At 39.4% G+C, this 17287-nt stretch overlaps 2 protein-coding genes across 2 annotated transcripts; both read left to right on the top strand.

Annotated features, from left to right (window-relative positions):
• Positions 1 to 818: 818 nt before the first annotated feature.
• ogfod1 (2-oxoglutarate and iron-dependent oxygenase domain containing 1) lies at positions 819 to 7409 on the top strand. The gene is made up of 13 exons (XM_062386465.1): positions 819 to 1098; positions 1800 to 1945; positions 2031 to 2077; positions 4265 to 4365; positions 4460 to 4576; positions 4808 to 4899; positions 5323 to 5451; positions 6133 to 6246; positions 6321 to 6400; positions 6491 to 6750; positions 6852 to 6980; positions 7090 to 7148; positions 7235 to 7409. The coding sequence occupies exons 1-13, from the start codon at positions 939 to 941 to the stop codon at positions 7394 to 7396; spliced, it is 1596 nt and encodes a 531-aa protein (XP_062242449.1). The 5' UTR covers positions 819 to 938; the 3' UTR covers positions 7397 to 7409.
• Positions 7410 to 9171: 1762 nt separating this feature from the next.
• On the top strand, positions 9172 to 16430 carry tradd (tnfrsf1a-associated via death domain). Its single transcript, XM_062386451.1, has 5 exons — positions 9172 to 9256; positions 12822 to 12975; positions 13060 to 13340; positions 14369 to 14516; positions 15630 to 16430. Exons 2-5 carry the CDS (start codon positions 12825 to 12827, stop codon positions 15926 to 15928), a joined length of 879 nt encoding a protein of 292 aa, XP_062242435.1. The 5' UTR covers positions 9172 to 9256; positions 12822 to 12824; the 3' UTR covers positions 15929 to 16430.
• The last annotated feature ends 857 nt before the right edge of the window (positions 16431 to 17287 follow it).

Below are 17287 nucleotides of genomic sequence, written 5' to 3'. Positions count from 1 at the left end.
TTACTTCATCTGTCCTAATGTGGAATGTTACATTGAAAAAACATTTATCTAAAGCCGACCTAATAAAACTAACAACGGTACTGTGACCCCAAAAGATATTGTCCTTTTCATAGTTTTGAAGCATCTAAAGTAAACTCAGTTAAGCTTCATTTCAGATTCATATCACTATTAAAATAAATCAAAATATAGAAATACAATCAGAGAATAAAAACGCAAAGCCTTGTGTTCTCCAAGTGTCTCCCAAATAAAGATGGGTGCCTTGTGTCACTTAATGTCTTCTCAGCAATCGTCTTTATAATCAAATTTTGTCTATTAATCAAAACATTTAAACGTAGAATCCCTCAACACAACATGAAAGGTCGAAACATTGCCACCAACAAACTTGCTTTTTGTACTTGTCCATCTTGGAAGGCTGAGCAAAACTCTGGATGCATCATGTTATTTTATAACAGACAGAAGAAGAAAAGAACCTTATCAACTAATCATGTGTGATTTTAACCAATACTAAGAGTCTTATTCTAGAAGCATAAACAACCTAAGTAGAGAAAAAGATTTCAGGGTCTTGTGTTCACACATCAAATATTTTGCAATTAGATTTAGTTCAATCTTCCCATCTGTTCAATGGGGGCTTAACCCTAACTTAGCAACACCAGCAAATCAAATTATATACTATAGTAAATCACTTTTTTTCCTCTTCCATAAGTACAGCTTTAACACGCACTTTTCATTTCAGCCATAGTCCAACATGTAATATAAGTTTTCTTCCACGTGGTTCTCCAGCTCTGCCTGACAGTCTATACTCGGGGCAAACACAACCATAGACTCTCACGTCATTTAGCAGCGACGGCCGCTACACTGACTCGCACACATGTGGATGTTGCCAAAAGCTCTCCATAAACTTTATGTTCAGCAGGTTTTAGCAGCGGGGGGTTAACCTGATGGCTTCTAAACGGCGTCGGGACGGAGGTGGCGACGCAGAGAGGAAGAGGAGGCAGAAGAGGAGCGAAGAGAGAGCGGATCTGGGCTCAGTGCTCGAGGACGAGCAGGTGAGGGGAGTCGTGAAAGAGGCGTGGAGCCGGAAGAGCCGCTGCATTCTGGGTGAGGTTCAAACAAGTAAACAAGTAAACAGGACCTCCATTCCGGCTGCTGCTGCTTGGTCTGTACTCAGGACTGATTCATAAATATTCAATCAGAACAAGGCTGGAAAAATAAACACATAATACACAACACTACTTCTTTCTTTTTCTTCTTCCTTTCTAATAACAATACACACACACGGGTTTGTAGGTCTCGTTAGGACACTCATCGACATAGTACATTCCCTGGCCTAACCACAACCATCCATACTAAATGCCTAACCCATATCCCAACCTCAACCTCAACCTGGTTCTAATCCCAAAACCAAATCTTAACCCTCAAACAGCCCTTTGAAAAAATAAGGCCCCTTCCAAAAATGTCCACACTCTGTAGAGTCTATGCCATAAGTACAGGAACACACACACACACACACACACACACACACACACACACACACACACACACACACACAGGTTTGTGCAGTTATCCTTACTGGGACTTTGAGGTCATTTAGAGTCTGGGTTACCATTTAAATGTTTTTCCAGGAGAAAGCAATGACACGTGTCAAGTGTCTCGCTCAGTATGTCTCTGTCATAATTATTTTTCGAACTGATACTAAATGGTCCTTATGGCCAAAAGCATGAATACTGACTCGTATATCTTAGCAGATATATGCCAAACAGCTCAATTGGCCACATTATCTTTTGTTATTTTTTATACAGGGGATCTGGAGTTGGACTGCCACCCTTTCCCTCACTGTGTCATCAAGAACTTCCTCGGCAGCGAGACCTTTGTAGGAAACCTGCAGAGAGAACTGCTGGCGCTCAACTTCCACGAGAAGTCAAATGATCTCTACAGATTTAAACAGGTGAACATCACAGATTTAGTCCTTTGGGTTTGTGTCATTAACTGAGGTTACAGTTCACCTTCACTTCGTTGTTGTTTCCCTCCAGTCAGACGACTTAAAGAAGAGGACGGAGCCCCATATCGCCGGACTGAGGTGAGACTTGGCTTGTGCTCTTATTGTTGTGATCTAAGTGTGGATACTTAGACTGTATTTAAAGATGGAGTAAAATGGTCTCTAATACTCCCTAGTGGCTGGCTGCAGTAAAGTTAATAAACCCTTTCTCCTCCATGTTAATGGTGGAACATGGGCCAAATAAAAAAGTACACGCAAAATACATTTTTCTCAAAGATGGTTTATGTCATTTCAATGTAGTTCTTATCACACTGATATGTGCTCAAGTGCTCATATTTCATTTTAGTTTGGTTGTAATTATTAGTTAGTTGATTCTATAAAAGGGGGCAAACATCGTGATTGACAGCTGAGACTGACTTGTGATTGGTGGAGTGCATGTATCCCCAGATCACTACTGCACAGACTCTTGACTCCAAATGACGTCCTAGCCTCAAGATGTCAGCGTTCATATCCAGCATATTTTGGCTTCATTTCTGCATAGTGAGAGGAAGTGGAAGGTCGTCCATTTTTATATACATTTTATAGATTCAGATGTTCTTTCAGGATGAGCTACAAGTGGAATCATAGCTTGCTCTGTCAGAAGGAACAGTATCTTTCAAGAACATTGTGCCTAACTTATTTTTTATCTAAGGATGATAAACAGGCCAATGTTACACACTTATTAGGAGCATGTGTCTCAAGAGCCGGGATTGAACCACACAGCAAACAATTAACAGCCAATTAATCTCAACTGCTCATGGTCTACAGCTCATCGTGATGGATTATTATTACCGGACACAACAAACCTGAGTATGATTTATAGCACATTTAATATCTTGTTAGTTCACAGTAGTTTTCTCTCTGACAGAATCACCCACCTCTGTGTAGAGCCTGGTTATGTTATAGGCCCTTTTTACAGCAGACATTTTAAAGAACAGTGGCTACACTTCATGTGCTTTAGTCAGTTCTAGGACTCTATCTAATAGTACTTTACTATTAAGCCCAATTTGTTATTCAGTTATTAGAGACACTCTTCTTTATTAGGGAGACGTGTTCAATATAATGCAATTCAGTAAACAGATCTGCCATAAACTCTTCTTATGGTGGTGTTTTCTTTCCATCCATCCATCCACTTTATATCTGTTTTCAGAGGTCGCTGGCCAAGTAGGGTATTCCAGACATCCCTTTCCCTTACCACGCTTTCCAGCTCCAGGAGGCGCTATATATTTTTTTAAGTCCTTCTTTCTAAGCCTTAAGTATTTTTTAATTCCATACACTGTGACATCCAACTGAAAGATAGGCTACAACAAGGACTCTTTTGGTGGGCGAGACAACCTTGTGTGCACGCCTGTTTTACCAATTGCCTGTTGTTTTTAACCTTGTTTTTGTTTTGTCGCTTGCTTTGTCATTGTTTGTTTTCATGATTGTCTGTCTTCATGTTGTTACTTGTTTAATGATGAGCTGAAGACAATTTTCACAAATGTGGTTAAAAGGTTCTTTTCTTTTTTTAATAAACTGTAAATGTTACCCAAAGGGTAGTAAGAGATTCTGAGGTTTACCTATCAGCTCCACCAGGTGGAGCCAGAGTTGACCTTTGTCACCTAATTAGTATATTTTCTTCATTGAGGGGTGATGATGATCCAAGTTAACATCAACACTGGGACTGTGCAGGAAAGATAAGGGAGAAGTGATTCAGCTGGAGCTCACATTACACTCAGTGAAAACCTGTATAGAGAATATTTCTTCAGTGTGGTAACAGTGCTGACTGTCATTACAACAGTGTCAGTGAGATTTTAAACCACAAAACACCTTGTAGACTCAAACAGCAGGTACAACTAGAAAAACACTTTATTTGGATGTTATATGCAGTTTTTTCATCATGTTTATGGTCAGCTGTGTTTACTGTGCAGAGACTGTAATGTGTAATTCATTCCAAATACTTATTTTACTCATATGGCACAACACCTAGTGCAGAAATGCAGCCCTGGAGCTTAAACGTCATAATGAAATGCACAATAACGGCCTCTGCTTGTCATCATCTATTATTTATGTCACAACAAAATGTCATGGTAGGCAGTCAGGCAGTAGACCCACCTGTCTGTGTGCTGAGCCTGAGTAAATGTCTCCTGTTATAGAATGTTAAAGGTTCAGCTTTACCGTCCCCAAAGGACATGTGACAGTATTTCACAGTGAATTGTTGTCCAGATTTTTCTGTGTGTTTGTTTTCAGGTCAGCCCTGTTTGGGCCTTTCCGCTCCTGGCTTGGTGAAGTGTTGGGGGTTGAGCTGGAGCCCACAGTAGATATTTCCTGTGCCAGATATGAATACACAGGTGAGCCTGCTGCTCGAGCTCCAACAGGAAGAACTGATTTATATTTTGAGTTTATACACTTTAGATGAATAAACTCATTCTGTCGTCTATCTAGATGTTCTGTTGTGTCATGATGATGAGTTGGAGGGAAGGCGCGTCGCTTTCATTCTGTATCTTGTGCCGCCGTGGCAAAGCAGCGATGGGGGAACACTTGATCTTTACACAACAGATGGTGGGTAGCTGGTGTGTGTGTGTGTGTGTGTGTGTGTGTGTGTGTGTGTGTGTGTGTGTGTGTGTGTGTGTGTGTGTGTGTGTGTGTGTGTGTGTGTGTGTGTGTGTGTGTGTGTGTGTGTGTGTGTGTGTGTGTGTGTGTGTGTGTGTGTGTGTGTGTGTGTGTGTGTGTGTGTGTGTGTGTGTGTGTGTGTCATCATAAGTCTCATACATTTTTCATCTTTGTCATCAGGTAATTTCCAGCCACAAAGTATAGTGAAGTCGCTCGTACCCTCATGGAACACGCTCGTCCTTTTTGAAGTTTCCCCGGTGTCATTTCACCAAGTAAGAAAAAGTGCTCTGGTGTTTGTATTCAGGTTCTCTGTAGATCTTAGACAGTCCCACGAAAGACCCTTTTATATTGCTTTGTTATGCGGTTTAAGAAAAAACTTGTATCACCAATAAAAAATGTCCATGCATCCAACCATACATACATTTCATTTGGCTTAAGCAGGTCCAGGTCATGTTTAATGATTGATTCATTATATTATTAGGTTTAATTTAAAGACATAGATATCTATTTAATATTTAGTAGATAGTTTTAGGCCTATCATTTTTCATTTATATCATTCCTAGCTCAGCTGATATAAAAATGAAATAGTTTTAAAATGGTGTCCTATATGAGAACATATATCCTTTTTAAGTTAGACCCTGTACATTTCTGTTGCACCAGAAGAGCAATTTAGAGCTTGTGTTTTTGTTTTCCAGGTGTCAGAAGTTTTGTCACAGGATAAGTGTCGTCTGTCCCTGAGCGGCTGGTTTCACGGACCGTCTCTGGAGCGTCCTCCTCGCCACATAGAGCCGCCCATCCCGAGGAGTCCACACCTACCACGAGATGTGAGTTTGTTCAAAATGTATATGAACACAGTGTTATTTTACCATCTCATTAGCAACAATAGTAGTAAAGTATATTGGGTAAAATCCATGAACTTCTTTCTTGCGAGAGTAAAATGAGATGATCAATACCACTCACATCTGTACATCAATTATTAAGCTGATGCCAGCAGTCACTTAGCTTTGCACAGTGGTTCTCAACCTTTTCGATGTAGGACCCACCAGTTAGATCAGGCTGCTGCAAACAACCTTTTCTTACTTTAAGAGGAAATTAGTCATAAGAGAATGAGGCGTGATACTTCTTTATTTTTTCTCCTCCCCTGAGCTGCTTTGTCCACGAAGAGAAGAAAAATTTGATTTTAAGTCAAAACTGTATCAATTATCCATTTATTTAGAATATATTATATTACCTTTTTCTCCACGACCATCTACCGACCCCTTGAAATTATCTTTAAAGAGCAACCATTAACATGTTATATGTCATTTGTTTAATTCAAAAAGTGTAAAACGGCCTTTCTACAGGGGTTATGATTGAGCTCACACCCCTCCTCCTCATTTAACGGATGTGAACATACCATTGATTCCATGTACCTCCTGCAAAGAAATCAAATAAGTGTATATCCCAAAAGGTCAGATGACTCCTTTAGCGTATGATCTATATTCTTGTTAATGTGTTGATGACAGGAGACTCTGCTGCTGGAGTGGGTAAATCCCATTTACATCGACATTTCCTATCAAGAACAGATCCAGGAGGAATTTGAAGAGAGCTCTGAAATTCAGCTAAAAGACTTCTTCAAGGTCAGTGTCTTCCCCATTTTCTCTTGCTCGCTTGCCCACGAGCTCTTGTTGATCAATGTTGTGTTCGTCTTCAGGAGGAGAAGTTCAGGGCGGTGGGTGAAGCCCTGCGACTCTCTCAGATTCAGTGGACGAGGAGAGGTCCGCCCAATAAGAGGTGGGTTCATTTCTCTTGTTAACTCTAGTCTGTGATGGATGGTGTATTTAAACGACTAATTACATGAACCTTATCTGTGGGTGCACTCAGATGCTATGAAGCTGCTAATCTGGACTCCGTGCCTCAGTGTGTGAGCGAATGCTTGGAGCTGCTTCGTTCAGAGGCCTTCTTTCTGCTCCTCTCCAACTTCACCGGCCTTCGATTGCACTTCCTGTGTCCCGCTGATGATGATGATGATGAGAAGAACAACGAGGAGGGAGAGAAGAAGGAGGAGCAAGAGGAAGCAGGGGAGGCGGAAGCCACGTCATCGTCAACAGAGTCTCCATCAGTGAATAGAAACAGAGAGAAGGGTGTGTGTCAGATTGAGGTGTTGTCGACTGGTTTGTAAAGCGGTGCTTGTGTTTTGACTTGGTGGTTCAATGTGTGTGTTTGTGTGTGTGTGTATCCTCAGAGCTGAGCACACCTACATATTGTGGTGAACTGCGTCGATGGTCTCATGGCGCCTACACTCTGTTGCATGATGGAGAGGCAGCACGAGCAGAGTTTGCTTTGGATCTTCTTTTACCTTTTGGCTGTGCAGGTGAGCGCCTACACACACATACACACTCTCACACACACACACACATACACACACTCACAACTTCCTGTCAATCAAATTTGTGATAGTTACTGTACGTTATGTTTCGTAGACTGGCAGTCAGAGTTTGGAGGCTTCTCGTGTTATGTTGCTAATGAAGAGGATGAGGAGGTGAGTGCTGATCAGGGTGAGAAGGGCAGGTGACCCTTCACTTATCGTCATCATCATCATCATCATTGTTTTCATCTTCCTCACAGCTTCTGACGGTGTATCCTGAGGACAACTCCCTCGCCCTTGTCTACAGAGACAAAGAAACTCTCAAATTTGTCAAACACGTCAACAACAAAAGCTCTTGTGATTCTGCCGAGAGTTCAACCTGCAGAGCATTTTATGACTTTTCTTTTGTGTACTATGAATAAATATTCACATCAATCTTGTGTTTCTTTACATCTTTTTTTATTGTTTTATTTGTACATGTGTATAGATATTACCCAGGCATAGTTATCTATTAAAAGTAAGATGAGGTTTTTTTCAGTGAGATAATATTGCTCCCTTTTCATCCACATATAAGATTTTGGTTAAATGGACTGTAGACATGATGTAGTTCACACCTGCTAAAGCATATGAGAAGTGAGAAGATAAGTGAGAGTGGATGAGATGAGCTGGACTCCTCAACTCACATGTCAGACAGGTGTCCTCCGTTTGATTGACACAAAAAGCAGTGAAGCCATCTTGGATTTTTGCTTTAACTTAAAATGAAAAGATTAGGAATAAAGTGTATGTGATATTAACATGGACAGAGCTTGAAAAAACATCTTTGCCTTATCCAGTTTATACTGAGAAATTGTATTGCTTAATCAAGTATACCATACCTTTTTTTCTGTAAGAGCTGAAATATAACTTCGACATGACGGAATGATGCAGATATCATTTGACATTAGCAGGAAATAATCAAACAAAAAACTTCATTTTACGAGACTCATATTTGTCACATGACAATATGTTACCAAGATTTAGTTACAATCACATTTACCAACAAATATGTATTTTTTCACTACATATCTTCGAACAGCACATTAACAACATAATCCATTTCTTCTTTTATTTGTTACTCCATAATGTTATACCAGTTTTAAGTATGAAGACTGGGGTTGTAACTAATGATGGTTTACCATTACTGGTTAACCATTTATTCAAATATTTTTAAGAAAACATGTACGTAAAACCCAGGGTGATATGTTCAAAATGCATGTTCAGACGAAGTAAAAAACTAAATCTGATGGAATCAGCAAATACTTGACATGTTTACCTCATAAATAAACAAAACATTCAATTAAACTATCAAAATAGATAGTTATAAGATGTCAATCAACTCATTTTTTCTCATTTCATTACAGGTAGATACGATTTACGAGTATCATCATCCATCTTTGTTGACCATCACTCAGCAGGTCTGCCATTATCGTGTCCCTATTACTCTGTATTATCTGGATCTATGAGAACTGGATCTGCAAATTTGTCACAATTAACAACACGATGTAGAAAATGAATTATGATTGACGCTCATGTTTGTAACAGGGTCCAGTCCAGTTTTAAGAGCTAAATTCTGAGTTTGTATTGTTTGTTGGATGAGTTTCCTTTTATCAAATTCTTTAAAAAAATGTCTGTGTTCCAAGAAATTAAATAGATAAAATTCAACTTAAGTAGTACTCTGCTACATGAGTTCTGCATGGATGAAACTGACAATTATTTATATTATCAGTACATCTGATTACTTTCTTTTTTAACTTTATTGTTCATGTTGTTTTTCAGCTGTTGTTTTTGGTTGATGTCAGTTTATAAAACCACAGTGAGAGGTGACTCACAGCAGGAACACGGGGGTTGTAGGTAAGCTACAAGAAAACTGAGAAAATTAAGAGAAATAACAATAATACAATAATACAGTTTGTCCATTTCACCAATCACCCCCTCGCCTTTAAAGACGTTATTGACCAGTTAAACCTCTTTACTGATCCTGTGTCAGTCTTGAGAAGTTATAACGTGTAAAGGATAAGTGTGTGAAAAGCTTCGCCCTACATACGAACATGTTTAAAAAAACACAACAGACATTTCCTTCCCGTCATGACTTTTTCCCCGGTCGGAATGTAGATAATATCCACCAATCAGAGCTCGTTTTTACCTCTGCCCAGCCAATGGGAGGCCAGGACGTCCTGAGCGTGTCAGTGGGAGGGATCTCTCAACAGGAAGCGTCGGCGAACAATATAAGCAAAAGTTTGAAGGTAAGTTTGAACCGACTTTAAAGGTGTTTATCTGCACATTAAGTGGAGACAGCAGCCTCCGCGTCTGCTCCCGGGTCTTTTAGCTGCGGAACGATCTCTTCATCGGCGTGTTTGGACGAGGTTTTTACGTCAGTCGTGTCTGCTGTACGGGAGCTTCACCCACACGAAGCCTGCTCACAAAAACACACAGCACCAGACTCCATTCACATTTGTAACCTTTTAACACAAACTCTTTGGAACGTGAGATTTATAGAAGCACACAAATGCTAACTCGTGTTGAATTGATCAATACACAATACTACTGTAAAAGTATTGATTAAAAACAAATCTTACTTAGGGCTGCAATAATCATTTAACATGGGGCCCAGAATTCATCCCCCAACATACATACATACTTAAACCTAAAAACATACTTACATATACATACATACTTTTTTATGTTATACATACTTATATATATTATACATACACACACTTACATGCATACATACATAACATACACACTTGCATAGATACATGCATATACATAGTGTATAAACCCATAAGTACAATCTAGGTACAGAAATTATTGATATATTTATTTCTTTATTAGCATAAAAAAAGTTGGCAGACATGAGGAATCTTAATAATTTATGTCTTTTTAGTTTGGTTAAAATAGTAAAATAAATCTCTGGTAGCAGCTTCTTAAATGTTGATATTTTCCAGTTCATTTTGCCTATAAATCATCTCAACATCAACAAGGCTCACACTATATATTTATATTTATTTTATGTAACAGTTAAAAATCTAGTTTTCCAGATTTAGTGTTAATGAAACAAACCACTGATACAGATGTACATTATTCCATTGCTAGAAAAATAGCACCTTTCTTGCCTGAAGTCTTCGATGTGTTACTTGGCGTGGAGAAAAATTGGAGGTAATCTTATAAAACATAACTTTCCAACTGGAATTATTCTCTGAGAGCGCTTTCCTCCGCCGTGCTGATTGGTCACTTTATCACCATACTGCCTTCACATATTAAGATCGGAGCAATAAACCATGCAAACAGAAAAATTCTACAAACTATTTTAACTGCTCATTACTATTATCACTCTACACATGCCTGATTTTTCTCCTAAAGCCATTATGAGGCTGCAGTAGTCTGAATTAATCGAAGTAATTGAATTTATCTTGTCTAGTTAGTGAGGAAACCTCTAAATAATATATATTTTTGGAAGGAATACTACTTCATTTGTCAAAAACTAGTTTCCTAAAGTATCAAATTGGCTTCAATTGAAGTTTTGAATGCATTTTGTAAAGCCCATTATGTTGTTGTGTTCTTTATTTTTCTGATGATTGATTTATAAATATACACATAATATGAGTTTGTTATTCTGCCTGATTAGATCTGTTCACTGGAATGTGGGCATTAACTGACGTGACATCTCCTTCTTTCTCCGATTACAACAACAAACTTACACCTACATCATAGCAGCACATCGGGTTTCTGATGTCTTGTAATTCCCAGAATAACTTCACATCCACCTGAAGCTTGATTCCCATGGTTATGACTCAGGACGTTTGTACGGCTGCAGAGTTGGATTTGTGAGGGTTGTTTGTTTGTTTTCACGCAATTTGTGTTATATTTAAGATGTGAAATGTATGTACAGTCAGATGTGCTTAGACTGTGGCACAATTTCATAATAATATTAAATATCTTAATGAATTTCCAAATTAATTTATTAAGATTTGAAAGAATATGGAAATAACGTATATGTTGATACAGAAAGCTGATCACACATAGTTTTGATGAGAACATAACAATTTAAGTTATTTCTCTGGAACAATATCAGTGATTTGTTTTTCTTGCTTTCATACACGAGAACTTCCTGCTTTTCTCTGATTGTATTTTGTTATGAATACAAACATTTTATAGACTTACTGATTCCTCACACGTTGATACTGACAATAATTGTTAACATTTAGTTTTGGATTCCTTTATTCTGTTTAGTTTGCATCTGGACCTTAAGGAAAAAAACAGACAGGACCAAGTTCATCTTACATCATAACAAAGTGGATAAATTACAAACTTTTTGAACCATGTTCTCTTGTGAATTAATTATTTTCTTTTACCTTAATGTCAGACGAGCTATCCAGGGGAATACTAGATGTTGCCTTTTGGCAGCAAAAGCAAAATGATATGTTTTAAGCTCCTGATGATCACTTAATCCTCATATATCGGGTGAATTAATCTCACAGTATACTTCCAGAGGACCGGTAGATAGGATAGCATATAATTACATACTGGCTAAGTTGTGGAGATTCCTGTAGAGCCAGTCTCCAAGCATACTGTGTATTAGTGGAGTAGGAGTACTTGTACATAATCCAGCTCAGGGGATGCTCTTTCCTCGCAGAGCGCCGTGCGTCCTGCATGGAGACGACACTAAGGGAGAGAGCTGGAGGGCGTCAGTGGTTCATCCAGAGCGCAGGAGTCAGGGGCTGGACTGGGGGAGGGGAGAGCTGAGATTAAACATGTTTTTATGTAATGAGGGTTTCAAAAGGAGGTTGGGGTAAAAAAAGGATAAGGTGGAGTGAGTTCACAACAGCCAGGAACCAGCGTCAGACGTGGTTTTAACTCCAGGAATAAACATATTTCTGTCTGTCACTGGTCCAGTCAGCTGGACTCAGTGGAGTTAATGTTAATTATTTGAATGGTGATGAAGTCACTGGAAATGTTCTCTTCTTCCTCAGATGAAAGAAAATGTATATTTAACAGTCCATTCTGTCAAACCCGGGGAACAACTCAGTGCTACAGTTGTTTAACAGATGTTTTTCTCCCCACGCGTTTATTATTTAAGTTTTGATTGTTGAATCCATGTGTTTATAACACACGGATCACAATTCCAGACACATTGATGTCTCGATATAATGCATAAAAGGCCATGGCACGGCACTTCAATTTAATCAAGCTGCTCCAAATTTCACAAACTCATAGATATCAGTCCCTAAACATGCCTTATTGTTTTTCATCAAGATCAGCTAATCATTCCCTGGTAAAATGGTGAAACTGTGAAAGATGGCCTATCTCAAAATGTAGAAAAAAAAGATAATTGAAAGCAGAAAATCTGAAAAATGACTGACTTTTTAACTTGGTGAAGTAATCTGACATCCCTGTGAGGAAACGTAGGTTAATCCTGAAATTCAATGAGGATGAAAAGCCTACTGATTTCTCTGTGAAGATAATGAAACGTGAGGAGATGGTAGCTTCTTGACCCTCGCAGCTCCCAATGACAGGAAGCGGTTAGACAGGGTTTTTACTCTATTTCATGTTAGAGAAAACGCAGATACTGACATGTGACGTTAGTGTGAAATAATGAAAGGAGCAAACAAAGAGGTGATAATGATAATTTTTCTTCTAGGTAATTTTACAGCAGCTCGACACAAACACTTCTTTGGCCTACCTCATTACTATACTGTCAGTGTCCTTGCAGTTGTGTTGTCTCAGTCTGCAGCTCACACAGAGGATTCATTGACATTTCCTCACCAGTGAAATTAAGGCGTGATGTGTGTCTCATTTTGTATTTAGAGTATGGCGGACAAGACTGTGGATCATGGGCCATGGACAGGATGTGCAGTTATGTTTCTGCAGTCGCTCTGTCCCAATGTGAACCTGCTCTCTCTCTACAAAGACCGACAGGGAAAGTTCCTCGTTTTCAAAGTCATCAAATTGACTCTTATAGGTGAGCATGCCAGAAGAGTTTTTTTATCACATTAATGTATTTTCTCTCATGTCTCTTACATTAATGAATATGTCCTGTTGTCAGATTCTGCAGGAGGTCTGGGTGGTTATGAGATACTGAAGGTCCATGACGCTGATCCCTTCCTGGGGGTGGAGGTGAAGTTTGTGGATGTGGCAGCATGTCAGCAGTTCTTGGAGAGCTACAGCTCCGGAGCGGTGCGTCAGTCTCTCTCTCAACACGCCTGCCGGCTTTTTGCTCTGCCACAAGAGCTTATGTTGAAAACCCAGTTGAAGGCCAGCACGCACATCCTGGACCTGTACATGGACAAGCTGGAACTTTGTCTACAGCACATCCACCTTTCACAGGTATTCTTCTTGTTTCTGTCTCTTCTTTCAAGCCGGATGACGTTGTATTCACATTCATATCAATAGAAAGTGATTCAGTGTTGAGACCTGCTATTAACATCAGTCTTGGGGGATCAAATAACAAGTGGGCAGCTCTAAGTACAACATTCACCAACATACACACACACACATTGATAATTGAGCCGTCTAAATAGTCAGACTGTACAAAAACATCATCATTTGTTTTTTGCAAACATAAATTATGTATGTATCTATTTTCATATAATGCGAGGAGCTGATATCCGATAATAAGTGGTAAATCAGGACCCAAGTGGAGATTCAATACCAGGTGTGACCTAACAAACTGAAGTTCTACCTTTTGATAGGATGAGTGGAGACAGACGTTAATACCAGGACTTGACTATATTCATCTCCCAGTGTCATTTGTAATTGTGGCTCCACATGTTGGGGCACTGCCTTCCCGAGTTGATGGGAGCAGGTACAACATCACCTAGCTATTGAACATAAGCAGTGACAGCGGTGAGGAAGTGTTGGAAGAGAAATACTATAAATAACATAAGGATCAGTGGTCGTCCTTGAAATATGACACCCTGCATAATTTGCGATTCATACAACCTTGCATTTAATAATAATTGACAGGTGAGTGTAGCTGACTAGACACCAGGGTCATCTGTGGAAATATGTGTTTAAGTGATAGATCAGGATGTGAAGTCAACCTTCGCGGACAGCATCCACAAAGGAAACTATTGCAAAACTGCAAGATTGAACTTGTCCCAAAAAATGAATAATGGCAGCATAACAGGGAGAGAAACTTGTTCAGCGGGCATCACCATTTTTCCAACACTTTTCTTAATTGATGTAGTCAGCTACATTTGAAGGTGGATCATACGATTGGTGGATCAAGAAGGTGGACAACGTTTAAAAAAATGAAAATCATGTCTATGGTAGAATTATATAGTGTAATGTCCTAACCTGTGTGGTTTCATTGCATTGGCTGTGTTTTTTGCGTGTTTGTCATTTTGCGTAAGCCCGAGCGCCTGCGCGATGAAGAGATTGAGGACCTGGAGCAGCAGCTGCAGAGTCAGGCCCTCGGTCCTTCGCCACAGTCCACCTTCATCACACAGGAAGAGCCTCCTGTCCCCAGCAACTGCTTCCAGTTTCAGAATAAAGTGGTTGGTGAGTCATGATGAGTGTTTTTTTCTGTTTAGTCAAGTATGTTCTTCACAGTCTCCACTGTAGACTGTAGCTGAAAGAAGCTGCAGTGTAGACAGAAATAGCACCTACATCAAAGAGGTGTTTCAGTTAGAGATTCTTGATCCAGTTTAATAGAATCCCCCTTCGATGGGACCAGTCAAATGAGGAAAGTATGATGGTAACTACAAATCTCCATAATTTTGTTTTAGTATGATTTGGGTAATTTCTATCAATTTCATGCACATTACACCAGTCATTTCCAAAGCATACCAAACCTTTGAAAGTGAATCTTCATCAGGCAGCCATTTGGTTCACTTACTTCAACAATGAGTTACAGTGACAATATTACCTTTGTGAAGTATTTGTGATGTATTTGAGATTAGGAACTTCTGTTCCCTAAATGCCTCCTTCAAGGCCTCTAACAGCTCTAGTTGTCGTGGTTTATAAATTACCTATGCATTATGAAAACTGATTTCACAGTAGGTAAACTAAATTCTAAATAGAAAATAAGACAAAGTAATATCTTTCTCCTCCGCATCCTTTTTAATATCCTTTGACCGTTTGAGGTGTCTTGGGGATGAGCGGGACAGATATCAAGAGACCTGAGAGTGGGCCACCGAATGAGTAGGCCAACAAAACATAGTTTTCACATGCCCTGCACAATAAAGACAGACAGAATCGGTTAGCGACCGGCTGGAGAACACAGTGGTAGAGAAAGACATTTCCTTCAAAAACCCAAACACGTGAAAAAGAGAGAGATAATTTTTTTGCTATTTTATATCAGTTGGTTGTGTAAATTAACCAGTTTAATTTATAAGCTGATACTATTTTTTAAGTTTGTAACACATTATCTGGGTCTCCCATAAATAACAATGCAACTGTTGTACTTGGAAAAAGCTCGGATAAATGAAATACTTTACTTTAAAATAAATCCTGATGATGTCCTTTTAAGGTTAAGGTGGACAACAAGGCTGTTGTATGTTGTTCTGGGAAAGGTTTACTGTTGAGAAACATTCACACAGTTTATGTAATCACACATAAGTACAGTTTACATTAATGTCCTTTTCCTTCATCCTTTATCCCTACGCCTGTCAGAGGACCGAATGCTGACGGCAGCAGATGTTCAGAGCTTTTCTAATGGAGTGGGCCGTCAGTGGAAACATGTAGGGAGGGCCCTGGGGAAGAGCTGCCGCGCTCTGAAGGGTCCAGCCATAGACAACCTGGCCTACGAGTACGAGCGAGAGGGGCTGTATGAGCAAGCCTATCAGTTGCTCAGCCGCTTCATCCAGGCGGAGGGGAGAGCAGCCAAGCTGAGCCGGCTGGTAAAAGCACTGGAGGACTGCAAACTCACCAGCCTGGCTGAAAATATTCTGGACGTAATGCCAAGAGAGTAACACACACCTGTGCTTTTGTTCCACATGTACGAGTCGTGCAAACTGAGGCTGACAGGTCCTCCCTACATCACGAGTGGTTGACTTTGTCCTGCCTGCTTTCATTTACAGTATGTTTGTTCTTGATTGACGTCTGTCATCCTCACGTTCAAAATCATTCCTGTGTGTGTGCATGTGTGTGTGTGTGTGTGTGTTTTGGACAGGTTGTGTGAACACAGGCTGACATCTCTGTGAGAATTGGGTGATTCATATCATGATTTGATTTTCAATCATTAGTATTATTGAAAATTGTTTTCATCTAGATGAAATGATTTGTCATCACTGTTACAAAATTTAGTTTAATGCACTGTTTTTACTGTTATCATTGACCTCTTTTATCTTTGCTTTATATGTGGATTTACAGATACAACCTGTCTGTCATCTTGTTTCTGAACAACTGACGGTTATTGTTTTTTTTTTTCTATAAAATGGGTGCATACAAATTAAATGGTTGTGAAAAAAAGTCTTCACGTTTGTGTTTGATGCATTAATGTAATTAAAATTGAAAAAATGATTTTGTCAAAATTCCCTCAGGTATAATTTGGAGTTAATCCTCCCTCCCTGCTTAACATCACTCGCTGTCACTCACACACGTGCACATGCTCATATGATTAAACTGCTGATTACTGATCAGAGAGTGTGTGAGTGTGTGCCTGTGTGTCAAGCTGCAGGAGCTTCGGGTCACAGAGGTGGAGATTGGAGCTGAGGTATGTGTGTGTGTGGGTGGGTTGGTGGGTTTTATCTCTCCGCTTGGTTGTCAAAGAGGAAATTTACTGATGGATGGAGTCTCCACTGGTTTCATTGTGAATCCACTGTAAAAATCCCAACCCCCCCTTTTTACTCCACTTGAGCATCCGTCCAGATGTGATGTGTGGATTAGAAGCTTTTATCACACACACACAAACACTTATTTCTGCTGTATGCTTCCACTCTACAACCCCCAGTGTAGACAGATACAGTTTTATAAGTTATGAAAAACACAACTACACAACTTGCTTTATGTCTACTGTGAACTTCTACTACTGAGGAAACTGACATTCTGTCACTTTTGTAGGATTTATGCCCCACATTTATACAAATATTACACATTTAAAAACTGACTGGTATAATCAAATAAGTCTAAATAAGGTCACGGTTATAGGATTTTAAGTTAAAAATGATGTCGACTCAGTTGAAAACACTGCTAAATGCTACTTTATTCTTTCTATCTCAATATGCTTAATTGAGAATTGCTCTTTTCACCTCCTCTGAAATGCAATATCATACTCATATGAAGTATAATATAACAGGCTAAATTCCCAGGTGAAGTAAAAGTAGCTCCAA

This window comes from Platichthys flesus, chromosome 1 (genome assembly GCF_949316205.1).
Source record: "Platichthys flesus chromosome 1, fPlaFle2.1, whole genome shotgun sequence".
Taxonomy (NCBI): Eukaryota; Metazoa; Chordata; class Actinopteri; order Pleuronectiformes; family Pleuronectidae; genus Platichthys; species Platichthys flesus.
Note: the sequence above shows the minus strand (reverse complement) of the source record. Positions and strands in the feature narration are given on the sequence as shown.